The 21237-nt window shown below is 53.9% G+C and overlaps 3 protein-coding genes across 3 annotated transcripts; 1 reads left to right on the top strand and 2 right to left on the bottom strand.

Moving 5' to 3' along the window:
* Positions 1 to 488: 488 nt before the first annotated feature.
* On the bottom strand, positions 489 to 4263 carry FOXRED1 (FAD dependent oxidoreductase domain containing 1). The gene is made up of 10 exons (XM_066334664.1): positions 4062 to 4263; positions 3092 to 3333; positions 2900 to 3010; positions 2704 to 2822; positions 2521 to 2615; positions 2246 to 2347; positions 2101 to 2168; positions 1868 to 2016; positions 1017 to 1146; positions 489 to 941 (listed from the first exon to the last, which is right to left on the bottom strand). Exons 1-10 carry the CDS (start codon positions 4261 to 4263, stop codon positions 582 to 584), a joined length of 1578 nt encoding a protein of 525 aa, XP_066190761.1. The 3' UTR covers positions 489 to 581.
* A 120-nt stretch (positions 4264 to 4383) lies between these two features.
* SRPRA (SRP receptor subunit alpha) lies at positions 4384 to 10647 on the top strand. Its single transcript, XM_066334708.1, has 14 exons — positions 4384 to 4537; positions 5279 to 5362; positions 6157 to 6320; positions 6417 to 6577; positions 6699 to 6852; positions 7299 to 7446; positions 7599 to 7705; positions 7894 to 8012; positions 8297 to 8383; positions 8471 to 8643; positions 8744 to 8957; positions 9034 to 9197; positions 9323 to 9421; positions 9642 to 10647. Exons 1-14 carry the CDS (start codon positions 4418 to 4420, stop codon positions 9768 to 9770), a joined length of 1923 nt encoding a protein of 640 aa, XP_066190805.1. The 5' UTR covers positions 4384 to 4417; the 3' UTR covers positions 9771 to 10647.
* A 445-nt stretch (positions 10648 to 11092) lies between these two features.
* FAM118B (family with sequence similarity 118 member B) lies at positions 11093 to 21114 on the bottom strand. The gene is made up of 9 exons (XM_066334710.1): positions 21034 to 21114; positions 20677 to 20708; positions 16839 to 17258; positions 14655 to 14907; positions 13628 to 13855; positions 12355 to 12483; positions 11800 to 12085; positions 11276 to 11335; positions 11093 to 11194 (listed from the first exon to the last, which is right to left on the bottom strand). The coding sequence occupies exons 3-9, from the start codon at positions 16907 to 16909 to the stop codon at positions 11181 to 11183; spliced, it is 1041 nt and encodes a 346-aa protein (XP_066190807.1). The 5' UTR covers positions 16910 to 17258; positions 20677 to 20708; positions 21034 to 21114; the 3' UTR covers positions 11093 to 11180.
* Positions 21115 to 21237: the final 123 nt, after the last annotated feature.

The following is a 21237-nucleotide window of genomic DNA, read 5'->3' as shown; positions in this document are numbered from 1 at the left end:
TGGGGATAAGGGGAGCACTGGAGGTGGGGACACTGCAGGACAGTAGTAGGGATAATGATGATACCGGGGCTGCAGGCACTGGGGGAATACTGAAGGCACTGGATCATAATGGAAGTACTGGGGGAAATGGGAGTTAGTAGGGACACTGGGGACGTGGGACACTGGGGGAATAACAGAGACAGTGGATGTGGAGGATAGGAACGTAATGGAGGTACTGGAGGACATTGGAGGGATGAATGAGGGACTGTGAGGGCACTGGAACTAAGAGGAATTTGGGGAGCCAATAGGTAATGTGGGACACTGGGGGCACTGTGGGTATAGGAACATAATGGGGACACTGGGAAGGAACGGGGTTTACTGGGGACACTGAAATTGTGGATGGTATCAATGGGGACATGAGAACTGAGGGTACTGGGGAGCATACTGGTAGCACTGGTGGAGGGAGCATAGCAAGTGTGGACCTCATTAATTCCCTGGGACACTCATCACCCATTTCATCCATTTTATTCCTACATGACACGACCTCCGGCCTGGGGAGGGGGTCCACGGTTGTGCCTCAGTTTCCCCCCTCCCCGCCCCCATCAAACCACGCCGTGCTCCTTCAGGGGCTCCCCATCCACCAGCCTGTCCCACCCCAGCCTCCGCAGATCCAGGGTCTCATACCGGCCCTTGATCAGCAGCTCTGCCACGGCCCTGCCAGCGGCCGGCGCGTGCTGGAGCCCATGGCCACTAAAACCCGCAGCTAAAATCATGTTTTCCAGCCGGGGATGCGGGCCCAGCACCCCGTTCTGGTCGAAGGTGTTGTAGTCATAGTATCCTGCCCAAGACCCCCCGACCCGCAGGGATTCGAAAGCTGGGACCCGCCGAGCCAGCCGGGGCCAGATCTGCTCCTGGAAATAATCGTGATCCACCGAGAGATCGCTGGGATCCGGCTCTTCCTCCTGGAAAAGGATAGACTGGAGGTGTCTGATAAAGAATAGGGGGGTGCATGATCTGAGGGGACCCCACGGGCTCACCTCGGTGGGGCTCATCCCGCCCAGGTAATTCCCGGCGAAGCCGTCCCGACGGAAATAAGCCCCGGAGGTGTCGATGAGGAAAGGGCAGGAGAGGCCAGGGCCATTGGGGCAGTGCCAGGTGAACACATACCTGGGGAACCCCCAAAGAGAGTGAGGGGTGCGGTGGGGCCGGGATGTGGAGATGTTTGTCCCCCCAAAAAACAACATTGAAGGATCATGTCACTCCTACACACACTGGAGGGATAATTGAAGTACTGTGGGGGCAGTGAGGATAACAGGGCTACCAGCACTGGCAGGGTAATGGAGACACTGGGGGAGTAATAGGGGTACTGGGAATACTGGGGGAATACTGTGGATACTGGGGCTGGGGGCACAGGGGACAACAGGTGACACTAGGGGGACAATGGGGACACTGGGATTGGGAGTACAGGGACATAAGGGGGATACTGGGGCTGAGGGCACTTGAGGAATAATGGGAGCTCCAGGATGCAAGACCCCACCTCCAAATAAAAAACTGAGGAAGGTCACCATCCCTCCCCAGATGCTGGAGGGTGATGGGTGCTGGGACATATGTCCCATTCTGTTATTCCCCCCAAAAGAGCACCCAGAGGTTCAAGTCACCCCCTCACAGACAGACGAGTGCCAGGATGACACCCTCCAAAATAAAAGTGCTGAGGTGCTCCCCCATGACACACGGGTGGTGGGTGCTAAAGTACTCCCCCAGAACAGCACCAAGGGCATCCCCCCTGGAAAAGGAGTTGCTGGGATATGCCTCCATTCTGACCCCAGGAGCTGACCCACCACAGAGGAGGTGCTGTATCAGCTGTCCCTGCTGTGAGCCCCCCCAGTACCTCTTCCTGGGCTGGATGGGCAGCGAGGGCCGGCACAGCACCCTGGGCAGCCCATCTGCCTCCAGCAGCTTCCCAGCCCAGGCACCCGCAGCATTGACCACGACGGCACAGGCCACCGGCTGGTATTCCAGGCTGTCTGGCATGTGGACCTGGGAGGGCACAGACACGGGGTCACGAGCACAGCGGGGTCACGGGCACTCCTGGGGAGCTGAGGGTGGCACACACACACTCACGTGGACGTATCTGATGCGCGCAGACGACTGTGCTGGTGGCATCGTGGGGTTGGCTGAGGTGACAAAAGCTGGAAGGTTTTGGGGTGAGGTGGGGGGTCCTGGGGGTGGCAGGGGGTAAACCTCGCTGTGCACCCCCATCTCTCACCTCGCACCTCCCCGGAGCAGCTCTCGACTCCCAGAGATATGGCCTTGCGCCGGAAAGCGTTGAGGAGGGTCCAGGGGTCAAACCAGCCTTCATCCTCCAGACCTGGGCAGGGAAACATGGGGGGGCACTACTGTGTGATCCCACAACACATGCACTTTGGAGAGCTGGACCTCTCCTTCCATAAATAAAGCCAGGATGAAGGATGCATGAGGAGAATGAGGATGAGGAAGGATGTTGAGGGGGGTCTCCATGCCCTCCCCCATCCTCCAACATACCATAGGATGCCACGGCCACATCCTCTGTGTTCATCCAGGGGAATTTCGTCTTCAGCTGGGTGGGGGACAGCAAGGTCACCTGCGCCCCTTCATCCCTGGGATGGCCAGCATGTAGAGGAGAGTCAAGATGACTCCCAGACCCTGAAAGCTCCTCACCAGGAGGGTCCCATGTGGGTCCCCCACCTCTGGAACTGGACGGTGGCCTCCAGGGCAGCGGCGTTCTGGGGGGATGCGAGGAACAGGTATCCAGAGGGCTGGAACTGGATGTCGATGGGGGGCTCATTCGGCACCCCAAGGTGCTCCTGTAAGGAAACACGGGGACCACAGTGAGTGGGGCCGGATTCCCCAAATTACCCCCTGCCCAGATAACCCCACGTACATTGATGTCCCGGAGGAAGCTGGCAGAGAAACGGGACATTAGGATATTTTCCCGGAGGGAAAACTGCTGCCGGATGCCCCCCGCCGACAGCACCGTGGATGCTCTGGAATACTGAAGGAGAGGATCCGCTAAAATACAAGTGGTTCAGGTGGATCCCCAAGGCCCCACCCTGCCCTGGGAGGGGTGTCTCACCATGGGGTCCCTCTCCACCACGAGCACCTTCATTCCGTGCCGCCGCCGGCCCTCCAGCACCTTCAGCCAGTACGCCACGGACCAGCCCACCACCCCGCCGCCCACCACCACCACATCGGCCTCGTCCGGGGGCCGGGGGTCAGGGTGGGTCCCCGGGGGAATCCAGCCCGGCTTTCCCCTCCCCGGGGACGGCAGCTGATCCCTCAGGGTCTGCGCCATGCGCTCCAGGGTCTGCCCCAGCTCTGCCGGCGGAACGGGGGCTGCCGAGCCCGGGGCACGGCTGGCAGCCCCCCGCGGACCACCCCGGTGCCCTCTGCATCCCTCGGGACCCCTCCAGCCCCGTCTAGGACATTCCCAGGATAGCCCCGGTTCCTCAGATCCCCCCACGCCTCTCTGCGAACCCCCCAGGTTCCGCCCGGGTGATCGGGAAAACGCCCCCGGACCCTCTGCGATGAACCATCAGAACCGCTGCCCAGTGCCCTGGAATCCCCAGCAGCCCCTCCCGCTGCCCCGGTCCGCTCCTGGGATCACCACCAGGACTCTGTGACAGCCCCCCTTGGGACCACCGCTCCCCACTGGGACCCCCCCTCCGGATTCCCCCGGGCCTTCTGGAACCCCCCAGTACCCTCTGAGACCAGCAGCCCCCCAGCTATGCCCCGACCCCTGCAGTGCCCACTGTCATCTCCCGCAGTCCCCAGGGACCACCCCCAAACCCCTCTGGCACCCTCCCATATTCGCCCGTAACCCCCAGCCCCATTCCCTGGGACTCCCCATTCCCGGCAATCCCGACCTTGCCATATACCCTCATACACCCCAGCAATCCTTCCATTCCCCGGGACACCGCCATTTACTTGACCCCCTCCCCATTCCCGGCGATCCGTATCCCGACCCCTTCTCCATTCATCCCGTGCCCCTCTCCCCGTGTGCCCCAAATCCCCGGAGCGGTGCCGGGCACCCCTGCGGATCTCACCGCCGAAGAAGTCGGAGCTGCGCGGACCCGTGGTGCGGAGCGGGCGGCCCGAGCCCCCTGCCGGGATCCCCCCCGGTTCCGGGGCTCCCCCCGGGATCCTCCCGTGTCCCGGGGTCCATCCCGGGGCTCCCCCCCCCAATCCCCCCAATCCCCCCAATCCCCCCAGTCCCGGCGGGCGCAGCGCGCGCCCCCACCGCAGCATGGCCCCGCCCCCTCCCCGTGACCCCGCCCCCCGGGCCGGGCCCCCGCCCCGCCCCCGCCCGCCGCCGTCCCGCCAATGGCGCGGGGGGCGGGGCTTCCGGCGGAAGCGCGGGGCAGAGCGACGTGTGCGCCCCGCCGGGCCCGGCGCCGCCGCCATGCTCGACTTCTTCACCATCTTCAGCAAGGGCGGCCTCGTCCTCTGGTGCTTCCAGGGCGTGCGCGGGCCCGCCGCCACCGCCCCCGTCAATGCCCTCATCCGCTCCGTCCTCCTGCAGGTTGGACGGGACCGGCTGCCGGGGGGCCGAGGGTTGGGTAGGGGTCACATACCTGGCGAGGGGGGAGTGGGAGAGCCCAGCTGCCGTGAGGGGAGGGGGCGCTGGGAACCATCGGCCTGGGGAGGGAGAAGGAGCGAGGGTACAGACACGGCGGGGGAGGCGGGGATGGGGCCGTCTACCTGGGAAGGGAAATCAGGTGAGGCCACGTAGCGGGCGGGGGAGTGCGGACTGGGACCACCTGCCTGGGGGCCGGGAAAACACGGGCGTGAGCATCTCGGGGGTTATGGCATCAGCCCGTTGAGGGAGGAGGTGGATGGGAGGCCCTGCATGGGGAGACATATGAGTGGGACTGTCTACGTGGGGACGGAGAGGGGTGGCACACAGGTGGGAACACCTGCTGTGGGGGACACACAGGCACGACCAGCTCTGGGGGGTGGGGACGGGTGTGGGGTCACCCATTTGGGGGTGTGGATGAGACTGTCACCTTGGGAAGGGGAGAGACTTGGGTGGGACCACCTGCCTGGGACGGGGCAGAGGGGGCCAGGACCACCCCGGGGTGGGTGGGCTCATGCGGCTGAGGGAGGATGGATGGGACCACCTGCCCAGGGTGTGTGGGGTCATGTGTAAGGGATGCTGGACCACCTTGGGAAAGGGGGGCGACAGGGATGATGGTGGGGAGAAGGGAATGAGGGGATGGTGGTTGCTGCTGGCCCCCACCTTCTGACGGCTCCTCTCCCCCAGGAGAGAGGTGGCAACAACTCCTTCACCCATGAAGCCCTCACACTTAAGTACAAACTGGACAACCAGTTTGAGCTGGTGTTTGTGGTAAGTGACCCGCCCCCAGGCGCCCTTGGGGTGGCAGGAGGGTTCCTCCAACCCCCCATTGTACCCCCAAACCCAAAGGAAGAGGATTGCCTCAGAAAAGAGGGGGAACAGTTCCCCTGTGCTGTGGTTTGAGCAAACAGCTGTTTGCATTGTGTAGGTCTGGACTTCAGCTCCCAGACTGGTTTGGCTCATCTGTCTCTGGGATTCTGGGGGGTGACGGGCTGTGAGGAGCATTTCAGGGGGATGTTGAGCAGTGACCCCAGTCTAGCCAGGGTCCCCCCAGAGGGGGCACATGGCTGTTTCTGTCAGCTGAATGCTGCTGCAGTAGCAGCTTATTTTAATCATCTGTGACAGGATTAAAACTAATGAAATCTCAAATAAAAGCTGCAGCCTTGTAAAAGTTCACTTTGGCCAGATCTATTGAAAAAACCCCCAGTCATTCCTGTTACTTTGCAGAGCATTTAACACTCTCCTTTTCAGTTTCCTAGCACCTTATCTCCATAAATCCATACAGCCTACCCTGTTGACCCACAGATAAGCTAAAGGTTTTCTGCCCTTGCCCTGTGTGTGTTTCTTGCTATGAGACAGCCTCTGTGTGTTAGGATCACCTGTTGAAGTGAAGCTCTGGGCTGTTTTTCACCTTTTCACCTGTTTTAAAGGCCTGGGAAGGTGGACCAGAAAGTGCAGGTTGAAGCTTGGGCAAGTTAAAGAGCACTGAATTAAACAGAAAGGTCTTTCTTTCTGCTGTTGAATGAGCTGGAAATGCACTGTCTGTTGGCCATGCTCCTTGGCAGGTGGGCTTCCAGAAGATCCTGACTCTAACCTATGTGGACAAGTTGATAGACGACGTCCATAAGGAGTTCCGAGACAAGTACCGCAACGAGTTCCAGCAGAAAGGCGCCCTGGGCCTCTTAAATGGCACCTTTGATTTTAAAGATGACTTCATGCGCCTTCTCCGGTAGAGAGCTTGGGGTTTATCTTAAATTTCTGTTTTGAGCAGGGGTGGGAGCGGGGGAAGAGCTGGAATCCAGGCTAATGGGTCACCTCCCTGCAGGGATGCAGAAGAGAGCAGCAAAGTCCGAGCTCCCACGGTAATGAAGACGTTTGAGCAGTCTCTGAAATCCCAGAAGACTGTCAAGTGTATGATTGAAACCCGAGGGGAGAAACCAAAGGAGAAGGTCAAGAACAAGAAGAACAAAGGTTCCAAAAAGGATGGTGAGTTGATGGGGAAGATAAATGGGAGGGAAATAAATATTCCAGAGCAATGTGTTGCAGTCTGTGCTTTCTCAATCCACTTGGAGCTAGACTGAGCTTGTGTATGGGCTCTTCCTGTCAGGAACAGAAGCTGTGGCAGTGCCCAGTAAAGCATCTGCAGCTGACAAGAAGCTCTCAGCAGCAGGGGACAAGGAGGAACTGACCAAGGATGAAATCCTGCAGAAGAACCGGGAGGAATTCTTCAGGAGACACATGAAAGCTGGGGAGAAGTCCAGGTGGGTGATGAGGGGATGGTCAGTCTGCCTATGCTTTGAACTAGGCCATGGCTGAATCTCTCCTCCTTTTGGTGACCCCTGGAAGCAGACCTCACTTTCCCGGACCTTATTTTCCTGATTGCCCTCCGTGCTGAAAAGACTGGAAGAAGACACCTGGGGGTCTTGGAGGGGTAATAGAACCTGATTTTCTTTGCTGGGAGATCCAGAAACCCTGGGAGAGGTCCAGACCTGTCTTTACTGAGCAGACAGCAGCAGTGCATTGATACTTGGCTTGAGGGGAAGTGGTGCCATACAGGGTTAAAGTTCAGATAAATAAACTCCGGAGGTCAGATCAATTTCTGCCTTTTTGGGTAATCGAGGCTTTTAATTTTTGCATTTCCTAAGGAGGTGATGGCTGCTGCTTCCCTGCACTGAAGACAACATATTTCTGGTCTTTGTCCCACCAGATCTCCAAAGCCCGACGCACAGAAGGAGAAGGGGAAGAAGCCCCGGGTGTGGGATCTGGGGAACTCTAATGCCAAAGTACTCGATTACAGTAATTCTGCTACCAACGGCAGCGCGGAGGCTCCTGTGGAGGAGTTTGACCCTGACATGGTAAGGAAAAGTGAGGCTCCATTTGCGGTTGTGCATCCTCTGGGCATTATGAGCACAGCTGGGGCTCTGTGCTTGGATGAGAAGGGATCATAAAGAAACATGAATCAAGGATTGTGGCGCTCAGCCCATAAAGCCGCTTTTTTCCCTTGCAGGCCCTGGGAGACAAAAATCGGGAGCCTGGCCGCCTCTATGACCTGGAATATGAGAGTGACGATGAAGCTGAAGAGGAGAAGGTTGTCCAGAACCCTTCAAAACCCAGGTAGTCTGTCACAACCCTTGCTTGTCACATGGTTCTTGATTTCTCTCCCATAACTCCTGTTCCAGTCTAACCTGTAATGCAGGAAGCGCAAACTGATGTGTTTGTCCACTCAGGGCAAGTCCTTCTGCATCTGACCTTTACAGATGGTCCTTCTCAAACCTCAGTGTAACTCTTGTGCTTCTCCACAGTGTGAAGAAGGGTGGCCTGGGGGGCATGTTTGGTATGCTGAAGGGCCTGGTGGGTTCCAAGAGCTTGACCAGAGATGACATGGACCCTGTACTGGAGAAGATGAAGGATCACTTGATTGGTACGTCTGGATCTGTGGTGTGAGGGATTAGTGGTGGTTCCCTGTGCTCTGTTAGATGGGCCCCAGTGTGGGTAGTGCCCGTGGTTTGGGATATTCTTGCCTACAGGAACTGTGGTGGGTTCCTGTCTCACCCCTGATGAGCCCTTAAGAGTGCAGCAAGAGGGGGGCCGCAGTCAGGTCTGGTGGGAATCCTGCACATTTGACCTCACCCTTCCATTGACACTGATGTGGGACATGCATAACCTTCTCAGCAGCACTGACTCCTTGCTCTGTCTTTCTCAAAGCTAAAAACGTGGCAGCTGAGATTGCAGTGCAACTCTGTGAATCTGTGGCCAAGAAACTGGAAGGGAAGGTGATGGGAACCTTCACCAGTAAGTGTCAATGTGGCATCCTGCGTGTGGTTTGGAGCTCAGGAGTATTCCCCATGCGTGACGTCCTGTTTCTATCCCTTTTCCCAGCGGTGACCTCGACGGTGAAGCAGGCGCTGCAGGAGGCCCTGGTGCAGATCCTGCAGCCCCAGCGCCGTGTGGACGTGCTTCGCGATGTCATGGATGCCCAGCGCCATCGCCGGCCATACGTTGTAACCTTTTGTGGTGTCAATGGTGTTGGGAAGTCCACCAACCTGGCCAAGGTAGGACAGGATCCTGGCTCGCAGCACCAGGGTGATGGTGTCAGGCTGTGTAGCTACTAACGGGCTTTTCTGACCTGTTGTGACCTGTTGCTACCTGCAGATCTCGTTCTGGCTCATCGAGAACGGCTTCAGCGTCCTCATTGCCGCCTGTGACACGTTCCGTGCGGGAGCGGTGGAGCAGCTGCGCACCCACACGCGCCGCCTCAACGCGCTGCACCCTCCGGAGAGCCACGGCGGGCGCACCATGGTGCAGCTCTACGAGAAGGGATACGGCAAGGACGCCGCGGGCATCGCCATGGAGGCCATCTCCTACGGTATGCGCAGAGCCGGGGCGGGTGGCGCGTTCCTGGGGCAGCGCCGTCCTTCACGCTGCCCTCCCTGCCGCCACAGCTCGCAACCAGGGCTTTGACGTGGTGCTGGTGGACACGGCGGGACGCATGCAGGACAACGCACCCCTGATGACCGCGCTGGCCAAACTCATCGCTGTCAACGCTCCCGACCTGGTCCTGTTTGTTGGGGAAGCACTGGTGGGAAACGAGGCTGTGGATCAGCTGGTGAGCGTGGAGGTTTTGCTCCTGAGACATGAAGAGGGAAAAGATCCCTTTTCTGTAGGTTTTACCAGCGAATTGGACGGTGGCAGCACCACAAATGCATTTCTCCGATCTTTTTTCTCCCTCAGGTCAAGTTCAACAAGGCCCTGGCTGATCACTCCATGGCCCAGACACCGCGGCTCATCGACGGGATCGTCCTCACCAAGTTTGATACAATCGATGACAAGGTAAGGAGGCTGCTGAGGTGACTGCACAGAGTGTCCTGACATGACTGGAGGGGAGAGACGGAAATTGTCAAACACAGGGCACTCCTGCACTTCCTTCTTGTGTTTAAGCCATTGGAGCCAAATTTAGAAGTTTGGTTTCCACACACGAGGGATGAATGAATGAATGATGGGCTCCCTGAGGGGGAGCACTGGATTTCATGGTGCTGCTTGTCCCCGGCAGGTGGGCGCCGCCATCTCCATGACCTACATCACGAGCAAGCCCATTGTTTTCGTTGGTACCGGACAAACCTACTGTGATCTGAGAAGCCTTAACGCCAAGGCCGTGGTCGCAGCGCTCATGAAGGCCTAAACACCAAATCGCTGTGTGCAGATGTCCAAGAAGAACCTGCTTTACCCTGTCACCAACTAGTCTTTCCCGTGTAGTGCAGAACAGAATGGAGGAATATCAGCATAAGGAGTACTTTTTTTGAATAAGCCCCTTTTTATCCAGAAAAAGCCCTTCCCTGGGTTCCTCCATTCTGTGTCCAGTGATGCAGAATCCCTTGCAGGGAGGCCGAATCCAGAGCTTTGTATTGTTCGTGCTGCACGGAGGGGTGGGCGGTGCCAGGATCTGCTGTGCTTTTTGGTGGGTTTGAAGGCTTTTTTTTGAGCTGCTTTTGATTTTTAGACCAGTTTGGGGAGGAGGCAAGAGGGACTTGAGTTTACGGGCAGCATTAGATCTGGCTGTTAATGTCGCTGCTCGTGGCAGCTCCACCGAAGCTGATAAACCAAAAAAAGGTGACGGCCTGGGCAGGAGGGGACATGCTAAATTGCCTTAAAGTCACCCATATCTGTCCTCACCCGGACTTTGGAGCAGGGTCCCTAGGCACCATATATTTGGGCAGGAGCTAGAAAGCTGCAGCAGCCAGCTCCAGAGGAGGAAGGCATCGTGCCCTGCCTGGCTCCTGCCCACTGGTCTTGGCATTATTCACTAGTAAAAAGGAAAAAAACCAAACCACATTAATACTGGAAGAGAATGTTTCTGCTGGTGGCTGCTTGCTGCTTTCCTGCGCCCTTTCTCCCCCCTCCGAGTGCCTCTTGATCCCAGTTGGAAGTGCTACACTGAATAATACAAACCTCTCTGACGATGTCTTGTAGCTCTGTATTGCAGATGTGCTATAGTGCAATAAATTGAATGCTGTCTGCTAAGAGACATAATTTATATAAAATAAACTTCATAATTTGTTCTCTGTGTATAAATAACTTGCCTCTAGCCAGGACCTGTTTCCTACTGGGTTTGGGGGAGATGAACTCCCACCAGTGGGAGGTGTGAAAGGGCTTTTAAATGATAGAGCAGCCAAAGTTCAGTGAGCAGGCCTTTAATACAACTTCAACATACAAAATACTGTACAGTAAAAAGACAGGACTAGAAAACTAGAGCTTCCAGTAAAAAAAAAAAAAAAAAGCTCAAGTTTCATTTTTTAATTGAAATACAGAATATAAAAGCACTAGGTATGAAGTTAGAGGAGGCTGCAGCTCCCTCGGGGACACTGCACTCCGCAGGCACATGCAGCCCCAGTAAAACCACAATTACTATGTTAGACCAGGTGTTCATCCGTGGAGGCTCTGTCCTGGCCTCTTCCCTGCCGGAAGCGTCCTGGCTCGGTGCTGGACAGCAGTGGGACAGTGGTGGGCTCCGGCCTCCCTGAGGGCTGCTGGCCTGGCTTGGGCCTGTCCCAGGAGCCCCTGCTACAGCTCAGGGCCTGGGCAGGGCTGAGGCTCAGGGGCTGCATCCTGCATGGAAGCAAAGGCTGAAAACCTGCCTGGGACTCCAGGGAGCAACACAGGGTGAAGCCTCCTGAGAGCCTTCCTTACCTTTTACCTCAGTGTGGGCAGCTGCAGAGCCATTCAGCTGCTGCCCCTCCTTGGGCACACCTGGGGCAGAGCAGAGACCAGTGTCAGGGGGGAGCCCACGTGGTGGCTTCGCACAGGCTTTCCTGGCTGGGTTAACCCTCACAATACCTGCCAGCAAGGCTCTGGCCAGTGAACCCACTTTCCCCCATTTTTACAATTTATTAGTGATACCTCTTGTATAAAAGCATTGGCTCAGGCTGAGGAGCACAAGGGTCAGTGAGACTAAATACCCCTTCACTAAAAAGGAAACAAACAGCTGCACATGTAAAACAAAGTTTGCAGGCGTGGGAGGCAGTACAGCTGTTTAAACTGTTAAAACATACTGATTTCAGAAAAGTAACCCACAAATCCAGCTACACTTAGAGACACATTTGCTATTTTTATAAGAAAAGGCTCCAGGAATCTCTAGCGTTGAGAACAGGGGTGCTATCCGTGTCTACTCTGCATGGTGACAGCCCAGGGTCCCCCAGCCCCTGGCCCCGTACCTGTCCGGCCCCGCATGGCAATCTCGCTCGTCAGCCGCTCGAAGTACTCGGGCAAGTCCGCGTATTCGTCCCCGTAGGAAATCACTTTGATCCCTTTGTCCAGCATGTTCTCACGGAGCTTCTTGAACTCATCCACATCCCCCCTCCGCACCAGCATGAAGTGCTCCAGGTCTGATTTGTGCTTGACAGCCTCTAAAAACAGGGCCTGAAACGTGGTGTCATCAACTGTCCAACCACAGCCCAAGAAGAGGAAGGACTTATTTTCATACAGCTTCTGAATCTCTCGCTTTAAGAAAGGGAAAGATATTCCTGGTCAAGGTGAGCTTCATCCTCACAACAGACAGCACCTGCCCTATCCCTGGGGAGGTTCTGCACCAATGCCATCCTTCAGCAAGTGTGGGAAGTGTTCCAGCACCTTAACAGGCTAGGGAACTCACCCCTCCTATTTTCCATATCTAATTAATTCTCCCCCACCCTCTGTGAAGCTCAGTGTAAACTCAGCTCAGCCAAGTGGGAGCTGTGGCTGCACAGGGCCCGGGTCCCCAGGTGGCTCACCATGACCTCGGTGTTGCGCAGCACGTTCTGGTAGCCAGCCGGGTGCAGGACAATGCCACTGGGGTTGGTGTAGACGCCGTGGATGTGCAGGACACTGAGCTTCCTCTTCTCTTGTGCCCACTCCAGCACCTGCACAACGCAAACCCGTGGCAATGTTGGTGAGTGAGTCACATTGGCTGCCGCAGCGCTGCTAAATGTAACGTCTTGGGGAAGCATTCCAAAGAGGTTGCTTCTTCCTCATCCTTTCTCCTCATCTTGTCTCCTCCATCAGCCTCTACACCATGGCCTGCAGCCACAGCCTGTGGTGCTTGTTTGGGTCAACATTTCAGCTGACTGGTGAATGTGATGAGAAGATTGAATCAAAATGCCAGATTGATGAGAAAAAGGGAAAAAAACCTACAAATCGTACATCAGCATGTTTCTCAAGCCTACCAAGTTTTATTTTGTGGCCCTTACTGGCTCTGAGGGAGTCACCAACTGAGCTGACCTCCATTTCAGAGAGCTGCTTCCGAGGCTCTTGGTTTACTCCTGCAGACCTCAGCTCATTTAAGCTTGCAATAATTAGAATGCTTATTTGTAACACTTTAAGTACTTCCAGCCATGTAGATTAAGAGGTCACACAGGAAACGTGAAGCACAGAAATGAGAATGAAAAGGGAGCAAGGACTGTGCAGGACACACACACTAGGGGTGTTTAACATGCAAATAGAAGGATGAGATGCTCCCCACCAGTAAAACCCATGACGGAGAGATGAGGTGGGCAGATGCAAAGAACTCAGGGTTTCACTGCCTGACTGGGGCAGGAGGAGGGATGTTTGCAGCAGGAGAAGCCATTTGAGACATTGAAGGCCGAGGACATGGGACAAGAGGGGAGCCTCAAAGGCTGCAGCCCCAATGCCCACCATAAAAAAGCACTTTGCAGCACCATATAAACAGTTCAGCTTTGCATCTTGTGAGGAGTTTCCCATATTGGTTAGAAACACCAATCCGAGCCTTATGTGGAAGCAAGGCCAAGCCAGAAGTTTCAAGGACAGAGATCAAAGGAATAGCAGACTTAAGGACTCCTCCTGAGCACTGGATGGCAGCCAGCAAACCAGTGTTCCAGAAAGGATCATTCCCTCATTCCTCTGCTCGCTGCCCTGGACAGTCAGAGCCTCCGCCTGGAGCTTGTCTGCCACCACTTAAACCACTACAATCAGTACAATGTCCTCAGGCAGCATGAAACCACATCCTGCATCCCACAGTCCCTGACAAAAGAAATAATCATCCTTTACCTTCTTTTCATCAGTCAGGTCAAGAGACTCAAGGTGCTTCCCCTGGTGTGCTGCATACAGCTCCAGCAGGTTATCAAAGTTTGTGGTTAACACAAGGGCACCGTTTTCCATCAAGTGAAGCACAGACTGAAGCAGCTGCTTCCCAGAATCTTCCATTTTGGATTCCAGGTCATCAAACACCTCGTATAAACAGTCCTTGAAAAAGGTTGAGCGAACGTTGCTTGTGCGCTGAGAAGGGGAGACAGACTGAGATCAGAGCCCAGCCCCTTAACACCTCATGCCAAATGACTCCATGAAAAACTACCCACAGTTCCCCAACACTCTGCAAGATTCTGGGTCCTTGCAGGACAAACACAGAGCCCTGGCTGCATTAGTGTGGGTGCTCTCCTTCACCATAGTCATAAGATCACAGAATCCCAGACTGGTTTGGGTTGGGAAGGACCTTAATGCCCACTCTGTGCCATCTCATCCCACTCTGTGCCATGGGCACAGACACCTTTCACTACCCCAGGTTGCCCCAAACCCCTCCCCACTGGCCTGGAACACACCCGGGGATGGGACAGCCACAGCTTCTCTGGGCAATGTCATCACCCTCACAAGGAAGTATTTCTTCCCAATATCCCGTCTAACCCTGCCTCTGGCAGTAGGAAGCCACTCTCCCTTGTCTTGTCACTCCAGGCCCTTATCTACAGTCTCTCTCCATCCTTCTTGTCAGCTCCCTTCAGGTACTGGAAGGCCAGAATTAGGTCACCCCTGAAGCTTTCTTCTCCAGGTTTAACAATCCCAGTTCTCTCAGCCTTTTCTCACAGGAAGGTGCTCCATCCCCTCTAATAATCTTGGTTCAGGTGAAATACCCAAACCCCACATGTGCAGCAGGGTTCTCTCTCAGGCCCCTGGCACAGTAACTGCATTGGGGTTCCTTGTACATAGAGGAATTGTTGGGGTGGGGGCACCATTGCTGGAGAACCAAACCTGGCTACTTCCAAAAGCCAAATCCTACACTCAAGACAGGTACAAGCACACTGACCGGAGACAGCTTCTGAATAAGGTCGTGGGCAACGTGAACCAGGTTCTTGTCTTCATGAAGACACTTCTGGAACCGTTTGCTCTCTTCATCTTCCAGGAGATCAAAGTCAATAGCAGCATCCAGAAGGGCCTGAATCAGTCCCTTCCAGGACTTCAGTGCTGGGACCTGGGGAGCAACTGCAGCACTGATTCCTGTCCCAATCACCAAAACAAGTTCCCGAGGCTTCTTGGTTTTGAGGCTTGGCAACAGCTTCCTGCAAAAGCAGAAAGGAGCACAGTTGGTACCACCATGAGTGGGAGGGTGTCTGGGGTGGTGGCACACGCAAACTGAGGAAGATGGAGGTACCCTGTGCCTGAATTTTGAATCAAATATCCATTTGGGACTCTGATAAACAGACCACGAGAGGAGCAGCTTGGTATCCTTAAAAGACAGCAGGCAGCTGCACGGATCAGCAGCACAAATGCTCCCAATACAAGGTCCGTAATTACAACAATTTTGGAAATCAAATCTGTTACCAGGACGGTTACTGGGGAAGTTAATGATACCCTGGGGTGCTTCTGCAGCAAAGCTAATCCACTAAAAATCTGGAATAAGGGAAGTCTATTAATAAAAGTTACCTGGAAGGCTGGAGGGCATGGGAAAGGCGTGGAGAGCACTACAGAATGAGACACACACACATGCTCTACATCCCAAGACAAAACACGTGTCGGATCCCACGCAGATCGGAAATGCGACCTGATTTAAACAAGGTGCAGAACAGGGGCCTGGAGGTAACAGCTCCATTTATCCCAGCATAGAGAAAAGCAAGGGAAGGCTTCCTCCTAGCTCTGCCCTGGAGAGGCCCAGCCCCAGTTTGCAGAGGAACCCCCTCAGCTCTACCAGCAATCCCTTCCCAGTGATGCCTGCAATTTCAGCAGGATGCTCCAGGCCAATCTCTTGGAATATCCCAGATGATACAGAGTCACATGAAACGGCTGCAGGGCTGTATTCTCCTTATTCCTCCTTCCCTCCTCCCTATTTTCCTGACTTTACACCTGCACAGTGCTTTTAAAAGTGACCTTTATCATTATTAAGCAGATGGGCTGCTTCTTGCCTTGCCTTGCCTGGTGTCCAGCTGCTTTCTGCAGCAGGGACCTGCTGCAGCTTCCCAGGATTGGAGCAGCAGCCCAGGAAAGCAGCCTGTATGGAAGAAATGGGCTTTATCAGCAAACACGTGATATTTAGTGAGAAGGGGAGAGGAAACCAACACCACACAGATGGAGCTGTGCCTTCTCTCAGCTCCTGCCTATGAAAACAGACTTGTTAACCCTTTCCTCGAGGAGGGCTTCACTGTTACTGCTGATAAACAGGGCTTAATTTGAGGACTGCAAGCCTTGTGTGAGCAATAAATTAGTATTCACACTAATGAGCTAGTATAAAAACACTAGTGGAAATACAGGGACTGAAAGCCAAAATAATAACAAATACCCAAGTCTTAATGCCCTGCATGCCTGAAAGAGGCATTCTAATCCTGCTGATAAATGCACTTGTTTCTACCTGATATCCTGAGCAAGGTAAAATCATCTGCCAGCGTCTTTTCTGCACATTCCAGGATCACTGATCAACCTCGAGACCACACTGAGCTATCCTGCAGCCCTCCAGGAACTTGCAAATAAATCAAATTAGTGGGACACAACCTCCCAGATGAATTAGCTGCTTGTTCACAAGAACTTTTGAGCCTGCAGCTGCCAGAGTCTCCAAAAGATAGAATTATCCACCAGTCAGGCCCCCACTCACAGAAATGTAAGACCACCTATTTCTAAGCACAGAGAGCCTCAGAGTGAAATATTTAGCCTTCACATGCAGTTCAATCATACTTATTTGAGTATCCAACCCAAGCGTAGAAGCACAACCACTGTGTCTGCGAGTGGACAGGACCATGGAGACAAGACAGTAAAACATAGCTTTGAGTGTGACCCCATCCCCTGGCTGAGGGTTAAAACCCCAAAAAAGCACATTCTGGGTGTGAAGGCGTTTGTTGCACAAACAGCAGGAGAGCCCAGGGCATGGCCAGGAGCCAGGGCATGGTTCTTGGATCAGGAAGTGAAACAGCTGTGGTCACTGGGGTCACGATCCTTAAAGAACAACGAGGCAAAGAAAAAGGCTCTTGTTAGAACAAATTCAATGAAGTATAATTAAATTTACCTGGGCTTTTTTGCAGGTGGCATTCCATCTTCCAATAATGTTTCCTTGCCCAGGCTCACCGTAGAAGCCATCCAGTTTCTACAGTAGACAAATCACCACAAGCGAAGTCACTGCACATGGACAACAAGGTTTTACAGAACCAGCTTTGCACAGGTAGATAAATCCCAGGTTTGTTATCATTCCAAGATCACCTCTGGGCTGAGAACTGCATGTTTTTGTCTCTGAACTTTGCTCCACAGTCTCATCCACTTCCTTAACCTCTTTTACCATAAAATCCTTGGCTGTTTTGCCCAGGTGTGATTGCCTCAGCAAAACACACTTTGTCAGACCCTTCGTTTCACCTCAGCCGCTCATTTTCCCAGAGAGCCTGGATCTTGGAGCAGCACTCCCCACTTCCCGACAAGGCCTGTAGCAAACTTGCTGCTTGGGAAACAGGGGGAGGGAAGAGAAGACAAAGAGATTTTTGTTGGCTCCAAAAAGTCATGGAAAGCATTTCATTCCCCGGTGATGAGAGAAGGGTTTCCCAGCCCGCCATACGTCTGCAAGCACTGGGAAATGACCTTAAACCCACGGAAAGGAAGCACAGTTTGAGAACTCTTTCAACAGCCCGTGACATAAAATACAAAAGCTCTGCCAGCACGCAGTCTTCTCCCACTCTGCTTCTCCCAAATAAGTCTATGAAAAGAGAATGAAAATGAACACAAGTGTTCACCCTCCTCTGCTTTTTTCCTTGCCAATTGTAATGAAGAGTCCAGCAAAAGCTCTGTTAGACAGGGGCTTTTGGCCAGAGGAAATGCTGAGGAAGAGTGGCTGACCCAAAATCACAGAGTTTTTGCAGGTTTTTCCATCTCAGGGGGATCTGAGGGTTTGTCGATTGCTCCCCAGCAGCAGAGCAGGAGACAATGGGCAGGTCTCTCAGGTAGGACACCTCGGCTCTGCTGCAAGTGTTGGCATGGATCATGTGAGAAATCAGCCAGAATTCTAGGAAACCACCACCTTTCAGTGCTGGGTGACAAGAGCAGGGCAAAGTGACACTGTCAGAGGCTCAGATACATCGTGTGTGCAGCCCTTACCTTCTGACCCCTTTGGAAACCCTTATACAATGGCATCATGGAATGGTTTGGGTTGGACAGAACCTTAAAACTCGTGTCGTTCCACCCCTCTGCCATGGGCAGGGACAATTTCCACCACACCTGGTTGCTCAATAATAAATCATTGTAACAACAGTAGAACACCTCAGAGAGCTGTTTCTCATCACCTACCTCCTGAAACATTACTGAACACAGGCTGTTCATCACTTCAAATAATCACCTTTTTATCTTACTGGGCCTTACTGTAGGGCCTAGATTTTGGATAAAAGTGTCAAAGGCCTTTAGTCTTTGTGAGGAATCTCCTGGTTTTCCCCCCTCTGTGCATGCCAGGCAGGACTCCTCCATCATACAGTCTTGTGAATATTGTACCCTGTATTTTTCCAACCCACACTGAGCCCAGGAGCAGTTCAATGCTGTTCTGACAATGAACCTCTGCAGACTCATCAGCCCTGAACGCCTGCAACCTGTCGGGCCTCATGGTGAACTATTTCCCCCCAAAGACCAAAGTAGGGGCTCTCAGGAAGACAGCAGGACCTTCTGGACACGGGATCTGTCAGATTCTTCATCAAATCCTCACTGAGTGAATGCAGCCAAGCAGAGTCAGGATAAAGGGGGGAAAATCCCCTCTCTTTCCTAAACAGGAGGCTCCCACCTCTCCTTTGGATTAGCTCATTTTTTCTGGCAGGACAGGCTGCTTCCACTTAAATAAAAGGGAGACAGATTTTATTTAGTGGTGCAAAGATGCTTTAGATGAGCTAGGAACTAACAATAGATAACTGGAGTGTTTCAGAGGGAAGTTTGAGCTCCTGCTGATGCCAGGTCTGCCCTTGGCCCCTCTGCAGCAGCAGAGCTACAGCCGAAGATAAATTCTTCCTCACTTTCTAAACTGGATATAATATAATTTAAGCTTATATTATCTTTGCATTGTGAATCATCAGCTGAGCCTCGAATATTGAGGCTGTTTGTAAGCTCCCACCTAAGAGCTCCCCTGTTTGCTCCCCCCTGCCTCAGCACTGCTCCCATCTCACTCACCCTGCACATTCCCATGCTATTAACAGCAGGAATGGAGCCATCAAATCAATTTTAAGTGCTTCTAAATGACATTTCCAAAGTAATTTTAAACTTAGGATGAAACACCTTTTGGAATTTTAATCACCTTGTAAGGTTTTCTCATATAATAACCTTCAACCTTCAGGTCTATTATTTAGTGCAGAGAGCCATAAAGGAACAAAAACCCCATTATAAATACAGCCTAGTTCCAAAAATGTCATTACTGGTCTTAAAAAGAACTCATGGGGATTCAGCCAAGAAATAGTAACCTCTGGAGAGAAGCTCTGCTCCCAGAGGGATGGATCACACTGGCACAGTTGAGGTAGCCAAAATCAAGTGGAATTACCTCAGAGCATGACACTGCCATGGGGAAAAAAACCACACCAGGTACTGCAGGCTCCTCCTGGGAACACATGTGCCATGGAGGAGAGGTAGCCACAGGCACTTACAAGATAAGAAGTGTCTCTCCAGCCTTCTTCAGACATTGGGAACTTTCCAGCTATTTAGACTACAGGAAGTTGACGACTGTAAACACAACACTCCATGGATTCCTGGCTCAGCTGCCCCGTTCCTCCATCCCAGCCTTGTTCCCACCACTTCTATCAAGGATGCTAAGAGACTGCCTGTGTGAGATTGTTGCATTCTCTCAATCTCTCCACACCACAGAAATCTCCTAATTTATCCTAAAGCCTTCCAGACTTCAGCTTTAAACTGTGCCTGAGTTACCAAATCTGGATAAACCCACCCACAGCAACTCCCCGTGTGACACAGACATATCCAGCTGCAGAAATGTTGGAAACATGAAGGTGTATCCCAGGTAAAAGCAAACACCTGAACACCACGTGTGTCAAACGAAGGCCGAGGGTCACAGAGGGTGTGTATTTACAAAAATCTCTCTGCAGCTCAGCAAAACACGACCACACCACACAGTCAACATCAGAGAGGCAGGGAGGCACCAACCTGCAGAACCAAAATGGGGAAATAATGGAACATTTTCTTCCTCAAGTCATGGAGAAGTTACTGCTGACACCATCTCCATGCTCAGCACCCAACACACAACTAAAGCTATACCTGGATGTTTAAAATTGAAGCCAAGTGATCCAGCTCCATGCTGGAAGATGGACTCCTCCAGAAGAGCCCCTACAAATTCCAGAAAGAAATAAGTTCATGGATACCACTCATAGATTTATTTTTAGCCACTTTGAGTGCTGAGAACTGCCACCAGCAAGGATTTAATTCCCAGCTTCTTTCTCAGTTCAGCGACTTTAAGGTGTTGGGATAAGATAGTTTAAAAGCCACTATGTCTCAGCTAAAAGTTGAGCTGTCCCTGGCCAATTTCCAAGCCTATCCATCCATGTGGTAGCCACACTGGAGCTGGATCAAAACCATCCTAGAAACACACAGACTCCAGGGACAATGGGACCGAGGACAAGCCCTGCTCCTGTCCAAGCCACAAAACCACGGGATTCAGCCTCCTTGGATGTGAGTCAAAACACACCAGAGGTTTTTTATTCACTGCTGTGATTCTCCACGTGCTTCCCAATGGCCCCGTGAGCAAGGAAAGGGAGTGACACAGCAAAGCCTGGCTGAGCTCTGCATCCCACAGATCCCACAGCAGCACGCTGGCTTCCCAGGACTCACTCTGGAAAGGGGAGCAGGGAGGGGGGTCACACCTTCGGGGTTACTCGAGCCCTTACCTGACCTCTCCGTTGTGCCCTCCTCGCTAAGCCTGCGGGAAAAGCAACAACACGAGGATTCAGCAGGCGGGGACCCTCAATAAAAAGGAGCTTTTATAGAAGGCTTTGGCGCGGCGGGGCGAGTCACAGATGCCGCCCGCTGCCGCCAGAGGTTTCCCCGGCCCCTGGGCTCACCCCCGGCCCCGCCGGTCTCCTTCGTTCCCCTCAGGCCGCTCCGTCCCCTCAGGCCGGCGGCCATGGGACCCCCCCCCCATTATGGCGGCGCCCGTCGCTATGGCAACAGCTTCCCCCCCCCCCCGCTGTCTCCATGGCAACCGCGCCCTGCCCGCCCCCCGCCCCCGCGCGCCCCGCACGCACCTGGCGCCGCGCGCGCGGCCCCATTGAGGAGACGCCGCCGCGCCGCGCGCAGCCGCCTCGCGCCCGGCCACGCCCCGCCCCCCGCGAGGAGTTGACCCTGCCCCCTCCCGCCCCGCCCTGCCATTGGCTCCCAGCGGAAGGGGCGGGGCCAGGCGTGGGAACGCGGCGATGTTCTCGCGGGGCTTTGCGAAGCTATAAAAGGCG

This window comes from Sylvia atricapilla, chromosome 23, assembly GCF_009819655.1.
Source record: "Sylvia atricapilla isolate bSylAtr1 chromosome 23, bSylAtr1.pri, whole genome shotgun sequence".
NCBI lineage: Eukaryota > Metazoa > Chordata > Aves > Passeriformes > Sylviidae > Sylvia > Sylvia atricapilla.
Note: the sequence above shows the minus strand (reverse complement) of the source record. Positions and strands in the feature narration are given on the sequence as shown.